At 33.0% G+C, this 14,126-nt stretch overlaps 1 protein-coding gene across 1 annotated transcript; it reads right to left on the bottom strand.

The window, feature by feature from the left end:
* Nucleotides 1-483: 483 nt before the first annotated feature.
* Nucleotides 484-2,088, bottom strand: LOC109161593 (beta-D-glucosyl crocetin beta-1,6-glucosyltransferase-like). The gene has a single exon (XM_019310062.1). It carries the CDS (start codon nucleotides 2,036-2,038, stop codon nucleotides 611-613), a length of 1,428 nt encoding a protein of 475 aa, XP_019165607.1. The 5' UTR covers nucleotides 2,039-2,088; the 3' UTR covers nucleotides 484-610.
* Nucleotides 2,089-14,126: the final 12,038 nt, after the last annotated feature.

The raw sequence follows: 14,126 nt of genomic DNA, 5'->3' as shown, positions 1-14,126 counted from the left end.
GGCAGGTTCTTACTTGATTAATTTAAAGAAAATGATATATAGGCTTTATTTATTTATTTATTTCTTACTACTGGAAATTATGAAATTTCCGGGCACCTGAAAATGATCTTAAATCAAGTTGATATCAAAAAGTGGTCGGAAATAGCAACAAAGATTTTTCCGGATACCAAAAGTGGTCGGAACAAGACTTTCGACTTGATTTAAAATCACTTTCGGGTGGTTGGAAATTTCATAATTTCCAGTAGTGTCTGTTATATATTGTCGAACCGTCTCTGGGATTCTTATATGTGAAACAAGAGTCTCATCTAGTTAATATGTAAATGTAATACTTATACTAGCAAATTTAATATTAATTAAGAATACAAGGAAAAACATAATACTTTTAAGAATAGAAGTAATATTTTTACATTTGATGTAAAAGTATTACTTTTTTTTTTTTATCAAAATATTATATTTTTTCTTTTAAATAATGAATCAGACATATAATAAAAATTAGAAATATGCATAGTATTACTCAAATAATAATTGTAAATTCGGAATATGCTTCAACAATACAGTGAAAATTATAAAATAAAAGAGCTTAAAATGTAATTTGCGAATTTGTCAAAATTTAAACATCACAAAGTTGCGCTAACACCACAGCAGCCTCGTCCATCTCTTGAATACTCTTGAGTTTCACATTTTCACCCACAATTTTCACATTATTCCTAACATTCTCCCCTAATTTTCCCTTAATTACATCCTTAACAACTCTACCCACATCTTCCCTATGAAGCTTCCCACCATCATCCCTCAAGACCTCAACCCCTACGCCAATCGCCACCATCAACTTAGCATTCACAGGCTGGTCAAGATGCATGGGCATGGCTATGATCGGGACACCATATTCGATGCTCTCTACTAACGAGTTCCAGCCGCAGTGACTCATGAACCCTCCTGTGTTCTGGTGGGACAGAATCTTTTCCTGCGGAGCCCACCCTTCGACCACCCTCCCTCTCCCTCCAATCCTTTCTAGAAAACCCTTTGGAAGTGCCTCTTCAAGATTAGGGTTTTCATTCCCTTTTGGAAACCTAACTACCCATATGAAATTTGCTTGGCTTTGCTCTAACCCATAAGCTACCTCTTCCATATCCTCCTTTGATAGAAAATACTCACTCCCAAAAGAAGCAAACACCGTTGATTTTTCTTCTTTCTCCCCTAACCACCCCATAAGCTCTGAAAATTCATCCGCCATTTTCATCGGCGGCTTAACTAGCGTGCCCAGAGTTAAAACCTTGCAGCTTAGTAGCTCCCGGAGATAATCCACATATTTCCTCTCTATTTCCGTTGAGCTACTTATCACAACCATGTTTTTGTGGAAAATTCCGGCGGAGTCTGAACCGTCGTCCTCGGCGGCGGCGCCGCCGGCATCTTTCCTTCCGCTCCTTCTTTCATCCATCAGCTTCTGAGCTCTCTCTTGTTCGTATCTGCGTAGATAGAGTTCCGGGAAAGGGTACTCGGCGTTTGGGCGTTTGAACATGTGGATGAAGTAGGTACACACGGCGGCGCCGGACGTGAAGAACCGGACCGCCGGGACGTTGTGTGAGTCCGCTACTCCGGCGGCCCACGGCATGAGAATATCGTAGATGAGTAAGTTTGGTTTTAGGGATTCCATGATGGTGGAGAAAGTGGGTTTGGCCATTTTGAGGGTTTTTTGGAGGGTGAAATTGAGGTGGAGTGGGAGGCCATTGGTGGTGTGATAGTGAGGAGGGAGTTCTGGCGATTCCGGTAGATGAAGATCTACCAACTGGATTGAAGAAGAATATTGGCTGGGAATCTTGTTTTTGATGAAACTAAGGTTGATTGGAGTGGAACATATGTGGATGCAAAAACCTCTGTCGGCGAGTTTCTTGGCTAACTCAAAGAACGGTGAGATGTGCCCCACAGCTAACCATGGAAACATCAAAACTCTCAGCCTATTTTTTTCATCCATGATGAAACTAAGGTTACTTGATCGATCTTTGTTGTGACTATGGTTGTGTATATATGGTAAGGTCATCCCTTTACTAATATTTTGGACAAATTATACCATGAACACTGCTGTAAATTATGAAATTATACCAAAAGTGGTCAGACTTTCGACTTGATTTAAAATCACTTTCAGGTACTGAAAAATTTCATAATTTCTACTAATGTGAATCTGCAGGATATCGTAAGGTGCATGAACCATGATAAATAGTATAAGAATGACATTTTTTGCTTGCCTCTTTTGACTAGGCTGAAAGAAACTTCTAGGGTGACAGACTTCGTGCAGGCCAAGAAAAATTAAATAAAACGTTTGGACTGTGCTCATGATATCATTGTTAAGGTAAGCATAACATATTAACATACCTGCATTACCAGCCGGCGGCCAAAATTGACTTTAAAAAAGAAAAATATTTAAAGGCAATCAGTAACAGTGAACTTTAAGTTTGAATTTTTTTATTAAGTGATGACAATCAGAAAAATTTACAATTATTATTCAAATAATTTTTGTTTATCTGCAATAATTTACAAATGCTAGATATATAATTTGCAGTAAAAGAAAGTTTGAACAGTTTTTATCATTTAGAAGGTAATAATATATTCTGAGTAATTGTTGTAGACATTGTGGACTGATTCATTTAGACATGTGAGAGAGGTATTTAAAGCAAGCAACGTAACAGTGCCGGCTGGCCATGAAGAGATGACTTTTTTAAGTTATCGAGAAGAAATTTCAAAGTTTGAAGATATAAAATTGAGTTTTGAATTGTATTAAAAAGTTGAAAGTGGCCTGGGATATATAGAAAAGAATAAAGTCGCATGCATATATATATAATATTTTGACGGGTCTAACATCACGGCCGCCGTATTTATTGGTTTATCTATCTGTGGGCATGTAGACCAGAATTTTAATTACGGCTGGCCTGGCCTGCTGAGTTTATAAAGAGAGTTTTTAATGTACGAACTTTTCACAAATGTTCCAAATAGAAATTCACCAAAATAGTTTGGTAAATGAGATTAATTCAAAGCTCGTGATATTCATATTTTCGTTTTAATTTTAACGGATTTGTTTATGTTTAAGGGTGTTAGCTAGGAGTGTTGAAACTTCAATTTAATTTGTAGGATATAATTGATCACAATGGTGTTCAAATTTTGAATGTTGTTAATTACTATCACTTTAAATTTGAAATAACACATTACAAATTAAATTCTAAATTTAAAAATTGAAAAAAATTATAACTCTTGAATCTAACGAGAATTTAATCACCCTCGGTTAATTTTAGCAGATTGCAAAATCGAAGAGATTACACATGATAGAAAGTACTATCTCGGAAAATTATTTCGGAAGATAAATTTTAACTGGAAGAAATCTTGGTTTAACGGTAGAGGCAAACATTCCTAGGTGAATCTTAAACGGCATATCCTCTAAATCAATCTTAGCAACAAATCTCTCAAGGGCATATCTTAAACGGAACATCCTATAGGTAGATATTACTTAGCTTGTCTATATTGCCAATTTTCATACCAACATGGTCTTAGGCTCTGTTTGGCAGAGCTTATTTAGGAGCTTATAGCTTATTTTAAACTACTAATAAGCTATAAGCTCTGTTTGGTAATGTTCTCAAAATAAGCTCCGAGCTTAAAATAAGAGCTTATTTTGGAACGCTACCTTAGGTAGTGTTTCAAAATAAGCTCCTAGCTTCTTAACTTTTTTTTTTTCCATCTTTATCCATATTATTTTAAAGAAATGACATAATTTATCCTTCCCAATTAAAATCGTTTTCTCTTCTTCTTTATCCGCAACTTTCATTGCAAATATTATTATTATTATTATTATTATTATTATTATTATTATTATTATTTTCATCTTTATCCTTATTATTTTTAAAAAATGACATAATTTACCTTCCCAATTAAAACCCTTTTCTCTTCTCCTTTATCCGCAACTTTCACCGCAAATGAGATTTGCAACAATATTGCTACTTCATTATGAGATGTTATATCATGATTATGCTAATAGTTTTATTTTAAAATGTTAATTTTTTTTAAAGACAAAATGTTAAATTTATATGTAAACAAACTAATTTAAATTTTATGAAGATGTCATTTTTAGTCTTTTAACATTTATCAGCTTATCAAAAAGCTAATTTTACCAAACACTTTCAATCATAACAGCTAGCTTAACAGCTCTTCAGTTTTCAGCTCCGAGCTTATAGCTTTTCAGCTTTCAGCTCTTTTTCAGCTTTCAGCTCCTAGCTTATAGCTTTTCAGCTAGATTTGCCAAACAGAGCCTTAGTCAAATCTACTAGAACCTGGGTTTTCAAAAAAAACAAAAAAATCTACTAGAACCTTTAGCTTGTCTATGTTGCCATTTTTTGGACGAACATTCAGGGCATCCGGCATGCCTATGAATTGTTGTGTCGTTTGTGTCAATCGTTATACCCTGCACCACGGCGCACAGTGCACTGTGCGCCCCGCACCTCCCAAAACGACGTCGTTTTGGGAGGCGCGGTAGGAAATTGACATGATTATGTATATTTTTTATTATGTATACTAGTATTTGCGCCCGTGCGTTGCACGGAATGAATTTGTTATAATATTTTAAAAATTATAACATATCGAATATAACAGATCGATATACAATTGTATAAATTATAACATCGAATATTATATAATATAATTGAAGAATTGAGTTGCACCGATTATGTTTTCTGATGTTATCAATACTTAAATTCGAGTAAATAATTGCCCAATTAATAGTTAACGTGTAGATATACGCATTCGGTGCTGCAACTTTAGAGATTTTATATATCAGTGTTTAGAATTTGTATTAATTGGACTAATTAGCTCGGTGTCTAGCAACTCAGTTATAGAAATTATTTATACGGAAGATATATTTTCTATGTAGATATATAGCAATTTTGTCATCTTTGTATATAAAAAACCATAATATCAATAACTTGAATTATACATTATTGAAAATCTCTTTGTAGACAGCATTGGTAGTAGTAACGCAATTTTATCCATCCTCGTCTAGAGTTAAAACCATCAGACCATCAGGATGGATGACTCGGGAAAAATTCACATACAATTAACCGTGATTAAAGACGGGTTTTTTTAGTGCACCACGGCGCACAGTGCATTGTGCGCCCCGCACCTCCCAAAACGACGTCGTTTTGGGAGGCACGGTAGGAAGTTGACATGATTATGTATATTTTTTATTATGTATATTTTTTATACAATTATGTACATCCGGATCAGGAAATTTTTGTGTATTGTGTTAAGAGTTGATATGTATTATGTTAAAAGTTTATGTTTATTATGTATTATGTTAGAGTATGTGTATTATCTTTTAAAAAAGAGTATGTGTATTTTGTTATATAATTATGTGCATTCATGTATACAATTATGTGTATTCTAGTATAACATTATGTACATTTTTGAACATGAGATTTTTTTTTAAAGGAAAATTAACTGCTAAACACTGTGTAGCGAAATTTTAAAAAAATAAATAAAATTGAAACGACGTCGTTTTGCATCTGGGCACACAATGCAACGCGCGCCGTGGTGCAGGATATAAATTGCCCGTTTGTGTAACACAATGATGGAGCGTTATGCTGTGCATTCGTATGCACCACACCATGCGAATGCAAAAACGGTGTCGTTTTGGCGTCTAACTTTAAAAAAAAAATTAAAAAAAATCAGAATTGCATAACTACACATCCATAATTTCACTACACTTCCATAATTTCATAACTAGACATCCGGAATTGCATAACTACACTTCCAGAATTGCATAACTACACTTCCAGAATTGCATAACTATAATTTCAGAATTGCATAACTACACATCCATAACTTCATAATTACACATCCATAATTGCATAACTACACTTCCAGAATTGCATAACTACACTTCCAGAATTTCATAACTAAAAAAATTCAAAATGAATGAACTAAAAATGAATAACATAATGTTGTTGCTGGGAATCGAAACTGATTTCTTTTTTTAAGTAGGGCGCGCGTTTTATGCAAAACGACGTCATTTTTGTATTCGTGTGCACCATGCTGGGTGCATACGGATGCACATCATAATTTGCCCACAATGATAATCCGTACATCTTACACGTGAACCTCCAACTTTTGTTAGTCTATGGTCAATCCACCTTGTTTGGGCTTGTAAGTTCGGTCACTTGGGCATGGTTTTATTCTCTTATTTATTTATTCCATTTGTAGCCCATTACACCATTTTAAGGGTCTTTGGCCCTATTAATTTAATATTATTTTTCCTCCCTTTTTCTTTTTGAAAATAATGGTGCTGTATTATTAAATGAGCATAGAAATAGAATTAGGAGGGACAGAGTCCCAGTATAAAGATTGATCCTGATCAAAAGCTAACAAAGCTAAAGTATGCGCAGGTAAATTTAATGTTCTAGAGATGTAATTTAAAGAACAATAATTAAATGATGACAAAGATGTCCTGCATTGGTCAGCTATCATTCCAACATAGGATAAAGTAGCTGTTGAGCTTGAATGTATGATGTTCCGTAGCTCCATGCAATCAGTAAGAAGGTCCACCTCCAGTGTATTGTGCTCCTTAAGCCATGAGAGAGCCTCCTTGCAAGCTAACGCTTCTACCATGAGCGGCGAAAAGGCCCGAGGCAACTTGCCACATTTTGCCGCAACAAAAGAACCATCGTGGCCTAGAAGAACCACCCCGTACGTTGCATCCCCCGTGGTTTGCTTGTAGCCAGCGTCCACAAAGCATTTCAATCTGGTGTGTGTCACGGGTGTTGGCAATGTCGAGGACGCCGAGTGCTGCTTCCGTTGGTGGACCTGCCGATAGGCGTTCTCGGCCATCCTCGCGCGTCTCCAAGTCTGTCCAGGTTGCGACAGCGCCTTGTCCCAAACGGCGGAGTTGCGGGCTCGCCATATGTGGTAGAGCACACCCACCGCCACTCCTACTTGCTCCTATTTTTCCTCCCTATTCATCCTACATTAACCCGATTTTATGGTCGACCAACTCAATTACAAACCAATAGCCAGGTATTCCGACAAATTATACCGTGGAGTACATATAAATATTCATTTTTAGTACACTAAAGATAAACATGTAATACATTAAAAATGAGCATTCATTATATTAAAAATGAACTTATATGTCAACGTTGCTTCTTGTTGATTTTCTAGTGCTATGTACTGTCTAGTTGCTTGTATTTGCATATTACGTGTCATAACTCTCAATCTCGAGAGAACGAAAAAACTACTTGTGCTCCTCATGCATTGTGCGCCCTAAAAAATTCCATGTTTCTTATGTACAGAATTGTATAGTAAAATACACATGCATAAACTCCTAACATAATACACACAATCAAACATAATACATAATACACATAAACTCTTACACATATACACATAAACTCTTAACATAATACATATGAACTTTTAACATAATACACATAAACTCTTAACATAATACACATAAGCACAAAAGAAATAAAACTGTAACGGGATTGAACGGTAACCGTTGTGTCAACTCCAAAAATAAAACTGTAACAGGATTGGACAGATAGAACGGTGTCCGTTGCGTTAACTCCCCCAACTTATAAAAATAACGTCGTTTTGAATCAGAGCGCATAATGCATTGTGGATATAATTTGCCCATGAGCTAGCTGGAGGCCTACAGCATAGCAAAGTGGGCCAAGCCATTGGTGCCCCCTCCCCCGGGCTGCGGGCTTCGGTCTACCTCACCCCACCGACTTGTATTGAAAGGTTCTACTCAAGGGAAACATTTTGCATGAGCAAATAGGAGTGGGCATGACACAGGCTCATATGCATATTTAGTCCTTGATTTTGAGTATAATTGTGAATGGAAAGGTTACGAAAGAAGCCAATCAAAAAGGTGAGGTGGATGAGAATGTTTCAAGAGAAATCAAGAATGATCAGACCTAGTTAGTTGAAAAGGTTAACGGTTTCAAAAGAATAAAGGAAAAGTTGCAATGAAAAAATAACTTTACATAAATAAATATTTTATTTTTCTCGCAAGAAGAGTTGATTTGGATTTGTTGATTGGGGAGAGATTATGTTTGTGCTGGAGATGAATGGTAGTGTTTATTAGCCTTTAGATTAGATCTTCAATCATAACTTTCATATATATTAGCAACTTCTCTGATCTTCATGTCTTTGAATTGACTATCCAAAATTGGGAAATTCATATGAAAGTCTAACAAGATGCCTTTCTAAAGCCTAGAGAATCTATGATTGAGTAATGGGATCGTGTCTTTAATCTTAAGTTTTCTTGATATTAAATTGTGTGAACTTCACATCTCTTTATGAACTTCTTGAAAAATAAAAGGTACACAAAAATTCCTATAAGATTGCCTCACATTCCTGAGACGGGTTAAATTCTTCAAAAGCATTACACTTTTCCTAATAAGTAACTCTTCAACTCTTAAATATTTCATTTTCCTAAAAAATAGTATTACACTTTTTCTTAAGTAACAATCAATTTATACATAATTAGCAATACACTCTTAACTCTTCCTCATAATTAATTAACTATCAATCCATTGGATTGATGGATAAATTATTATAATTGAAAATGAATTCTTCAAATTTCATAAAAATGAATTCATTTTGTTTTTGATATTTTATTTTTCACATATTTTTAGAGAAAAGATACAACGAACATTAAAATAAAAAATAATAATCTACTATACTATATATATATATACTAATAAGAGCTCAAGAGAGTTAGGCCTATAATGGGTAGAAAAAATGGCGGTCACAGATTTTAATCAAATGAATGGCTCAGATTGATTAAAAAATTGATAAAGATTTAAATTTTACACTAAAATTTCCTAAAATACCCACACACCGTTACTAATTCCGTTAAAATTTTAAGAATTGCCGTTAGTTCACCGTTAACTTACTCATTGATTTCAATAAAAAAAAAAGTCTTAGGTTCGAACCTCATCCCAATCAAAGTTGGCATAATTAGTACTCTATTTTACTCTTATTAAATTATATATATATAAATAATAATTTAGTAGCTACAACAAAAAATTATAGATATGCATTTCTTTAATTTAGAATTATGTGTCCACAATGCCTTTATTCAAAAAAAAATTATTCATTATCAATAAATTAAATAAGAGAAATAATTGTATTAGTTATATTGTCTTTATTTTTCTACAATATAAAAATTCTTTATATTCAAATTTATTAATTGATTATATTTGCTACATTGTCCTTACAATGTCTTAATTCAGTGAAAAAAAATTATTCATTATCAATAAATTAATTAAGAGAAATATTTTCATTAGTTATATTGTCTTTATTTTTCTCAAATGTAAATATTTTTACATTCAAATTCATCAATTGATTATATTCACAATATTGTCTATTATCTTTTTTGTTCACTATTTTTCTAATTAAATATCAAAGTTATAATACAAAATAATGCTATATATTTATTTACCAAGTATTTTATTAATACCATGAAAAAATTAAAAAAAATATAATTAATAAAGCCAACCATATTAACTACTTGAGAGATTTTGTGACAAAGAGAGTATTCAAATCACACAACAAATTGAAGTGAGAACTACCTTGCAATGTCCTTGTTTGACAATCAGCAGTTAGCGGATTTGACCGACGAATTTATTTAATTATTAACATTGGGTAGAAAAAATGACCGCCAAATTATTAAATCAAATGAATGGTTCAAATTGTTCAGGTTTTGATTTTTTTAAAAATTTTTCTAATTTATCCTTAATTATATGATTATCCATTTAACTTTTCCGTTAGATACCGTTAATTCACCGTTAGTCTAATTCTAATATTAACGTCTAATATAGAATTATAATTACACTATTAATCTAATTCTAATATTAAAGTCTTAATAGAACTTAACCACAAATCCTAATGTCGAAATCTCCTCAAACAATATTAGTATATATTTAATATTTTATGCCCTAATTTTTATTTGTTCTCCCTTATGTCCCGTATTTGGTTTCAACCATACCTATACAATTATTTTATTGACAATTATAATCAATCTTGACTATATTATCTTGCATTTGTAAACTTAGAATTACCTATTTAACCCGCACGGGCTTAGCTCAATGGTTTAGTGGGCAGTATTTGGGAGAAGAGACCAAGGTTTGAACCTTGGCGGCGGCAGTGCGGGAATTATGTCCAAAGTGGGCAGATTTCTTGTTCGCACCGACATTTGGTCCTGTCTGCTGAACCATTGAGTCACCGTGATTTACAACTTCCCACAATGCTCTGTCGGGTCGGAGTGTGGGGGGCCCTTGGGGTTGGGGACTCAACCTTTGGGAGAAGAATTACCTATTTAAATACGCAAATTCAACCTTCAATTATCTATGCATGAACAATTTCAATATAATCTTGCCTTAATATACTTTAAAGTACTTATTTAAAAAAAAAAAATTGGGCATTATCCCAATCGCGCAATGCGCGTAAAAAACTAGTAATAATAATAAAAAGAAACAACTAACCACACAAAAATAGCTACATTAGCGAGTGGGTATAAATTGTATGGATTTTGTAAGAATTGTAGGGGTGTGAAACAATTCCCCGAGTATTAATTATTCTCAACTAGCTGATGACATTATGGTCTAGTGGCATGAAGTGGTTCTTCCAAATAGGAGGTTATGAGTTTGAATTCTCGTGGAAAGAAATTGACTATTGACTATTTGTATTTTAATTAATGGTACAAAATTACAAATACTACATTATAACAGAGTTAATAATATTTTTTTTAAAAAAATATTCCCAACTACTTATTTCTCTCAATAACCAACCAAATAATAAATCAATATTTTAAATAATTTATTTTCTATAGAAATTTTTTTCAAAGAACATTGATTGTTGGGTGTTAATGAAGACTCTCATGGTTGGTGGAAAAGTTCGACACCTACGGCAATTTTTAAGGGACCGTTTGGTTCATGGAATGTTGGATTGCTGAGAATGTTAGATTGTTAGAAATGTTAAATTCTTGTGAATTGAAGCATGTGGTCCATCTCAACTAAAAACCTAAAAGGTCTGGCTCTGATACCAAATTGAAGCGTGTGCTTCATCTCAATTAAAAACCTAAGCTGATAGTTGGATTGTACATTAATGGTTATATGCTCAATACAATGTTTGGTTAAAACTGAGGTATATAATATAAACATGTTTGATTGAAGTATTGTTATTTATGTTATAATGATTATTTACATTAATACTCTCAATAGTTTTTCGTGCATTTCAATATTCCAATGCATGTAACCATGCAAAATTTGATGTGTGTGTGTGTCTATATATATAGTAGACGCAAAGTAATGTGTTTTAATGCATGACTTTTTTTGGTTTTGTTTAGTAGAGATCTACTTCGATGCTTATTGGAGTCCTATTTATGCTAACTATCTTTGTTTGGTTTTCTTTTGTATGTTTGCATGTATGGGAACCCAAGTCCAAAATGTTTACTACTTATGCTTTTAGAAAAAGAAAGACTTATCCGTATCAATGTGCTGGAAATTTTATTCTTTCCTTCGCCTGCGAAAGATCTTTTTTTTTTTTTTTTTTTTTTTTTTTTTTTTTTAGTATCAAGCTGTTGATACTAGATAAAAGGTAACTCCAAAAATTTCTTTGTCCCCAATTCCCCTTAATTCAAAGGAATTAGAAACTTCAAAAGTTTTTTATGGTTATACGGGTATCCAAAGTACGAACAAGATGGATGTTTGTTGTCCCAACCATTCTTGTGAATCCCGATAATATATATATATATATATATATATATATATATATATATATATATATATATATATATATGTGCGACGATGACTTTAGGTGCAGCGGAATTTTAAAATACACTAACAGTGTTAACAACATACACCAACAGTGTAAGGAAAACACACCACAATGAAATGTAAAAAAATATCAAAAAATACACAACAGACCCAAAAAATACACCATATAACTCACCACCCGCAATGATGTATTTTCGAACACTGTATGGTGTTTTTACTCACACCTAATGGTGTATTTTTTATGATGCGTACCTAATTTGTGTGTGTTTTTGTGATGTATTTTCCTAACATTGATGATGTGTATTTGTTGAATTATCGGTGATGCTGCACTTGAACCTTACTCTATATATATATAAAATACACATTCCTTCATCCGAAAAGTTTACTTGTGGCTGCATACATACATATTCTTTCATTTCTACAAATTCAAATGTGATTTTCGCAAAGTTGATCGATTTTCATGTTAAGCAAAGTAAACTTAGCTAATTGAGTAATTGCTTGCTTTGACCGAAAGGTTACTTTTCAATTTTATTATTTTTTTTAATTCCGGTAAAAAACAAAGCAATAGGATGGAAAATGAAGGGCAAAGTTAGTAAAAAATCTAAGGGAATCTTTTAATACCTAAGAATTTCAAGGGAATCACATTTCCTTCAAAATAGGGAAAAAGGTGATGTGGAAGGTAAATTTTATTCCATGAGAATGTTACATAACTCCAACCAAATATAAGAATCTTATATAACCAATTAAATATAACATTGGTTATCTTAGATAACCCGAACCAAACGCCTCCTAAGGGTTTTATTTTTAACTGACGAGGACGTATTTTGATATGTTAAAACTATTTGTATTTTTCTAACATATTGATATTTTGAAAAAATTAAATGATGTCAACAAAAATTTGACAATTAAACAAATTTCTTAGAGCATCCATAGTAGGGGTTTTTACTTGGCTCATGGCAGATCAATAAATCTCGGAGGGGTTTTTAACAAGTGTGGTGAAAAGTTCTTTTGCAAGTTATTTCTCTTGCAATTTTAAGTTTATTGTGGGGGCCACCATGTGAAAAAAAAAATGCATGGCAAGACTAAATCACTATGCGTAACGCACAGGAGCGCGCCCGCTGGCACGTTTCCTGTTACTTTTTAAAAATAAAAAGTAAAAATTCCGTCAGTTGCGTAGACGTGGTCAAGCTTTTCCCTTTTTTTTTTTTCTTTTTTTTTTCTTTTTTTTTTTCTTCCTTGTAAGCTCATAAAAAACTATGAATAATTCCAAACTGATGTTAATGCTCTTATACTTTTTTCAAATGAGCCAAATTAGGTACGAACTCATGATTAACAACATTATATGTACATTAAAAATGCCTTTCTAAATACAAAGGGAGTGTTTGGTAAATAACTATTAGTTGATAGTGGTTAGTTGATTGGGTTAGTGAGTTTAATTAGTTGATAACATTAGTTGATGGTAGAAAAATGTTTGGTAATTAGCTGTTAGCTGATAGCGGATTACATGCAAACTGACTTTATAAAAGAACGGATTGAAAAAACTACTTTGAGCAGTTTTTTGAATTTTAGTATTTTGGAGCAACAAATTGTTACAAACAAATTAATTAATCAAACACTTATATTGATTTTAACCAAGTCAAACAACAATAAATCAAGATTAACTGATAGACTAGCTATTTTACTAAACAGGACCAAATTGTTATTTTAATGAATTGCTGAATCACCTCAATTTCTTCTCCCAAAAAGCTAAACTTCAATCAGTCAATTCCAAGAGCTCCCACATACCAGTTCGACAGAACATGTGGGAGGATGTAATTACTGTGACCCAATGACGACATTAAATACTAGTGTGCACAAAAAATGTGTCTACTTTAAACATATTCTCTACACTACTGTAGTTCAAACATTAGTTTCTTTTTTTAAATACTACTTAACGAATAAGTGAATTAAACCCGTACAAGTTAAATCACCTTAGGGTCCGTTTGGAAAGCAGGAAAATGACTTCTGGAAAATGTTTTCTGGAAAATTAGTCATTTTCCCGAAAACATTTTCTTTTCAAGTGTTTGGTTGCATTATGGAAAACTATTTTTGTGTGTTTGGTTCATTTTCTGAAAAATGAGTAGAATTGTATAATTAAACATTATAATTATTTACCAGGACTATGCGGTCCAATGGTACCCGGGTTGGACTTTCATTTGGAAGGTTGTGAGTTCAAGCCTCAGTGGAGGCATTATTAGCTCTTTGTGTTTCAATAGGTTGAGAAAGTATATGAACAGGTACTACAATGTAATAGAGCTAGTAGCATTCAAA

This window comes from Ipomoea nil, unplaced genomic scaffold, assembly GCF_001879475.1.
Source record: "Ipomoea nil cultivar Tokyo-kokei standard unplaced genomic scaffold, Asagao_1.1 scaffold2926, whole genome shotgun sequence".
Classification (NCBI taxonomy): domain Eukaryota; kingdom Viridiplantae; phylum Streptophyta; class Magnoliopsida; order Solanales; family Convolvulaceae; genus Ipomoea; species Ipomoea nil.
This window is presented reverse-complemented; position numbering and strand designations above follow the sequence as displayed.

Excerpts from the sequence above, each read along its gene's own strand:
- LOC109161593 (XM_019310062.1), bottom strand. The coding sequence starts at position 2,038 with ATGACCTTACCATATATACACAACCATAGTCACAACAAAGATCGATCA.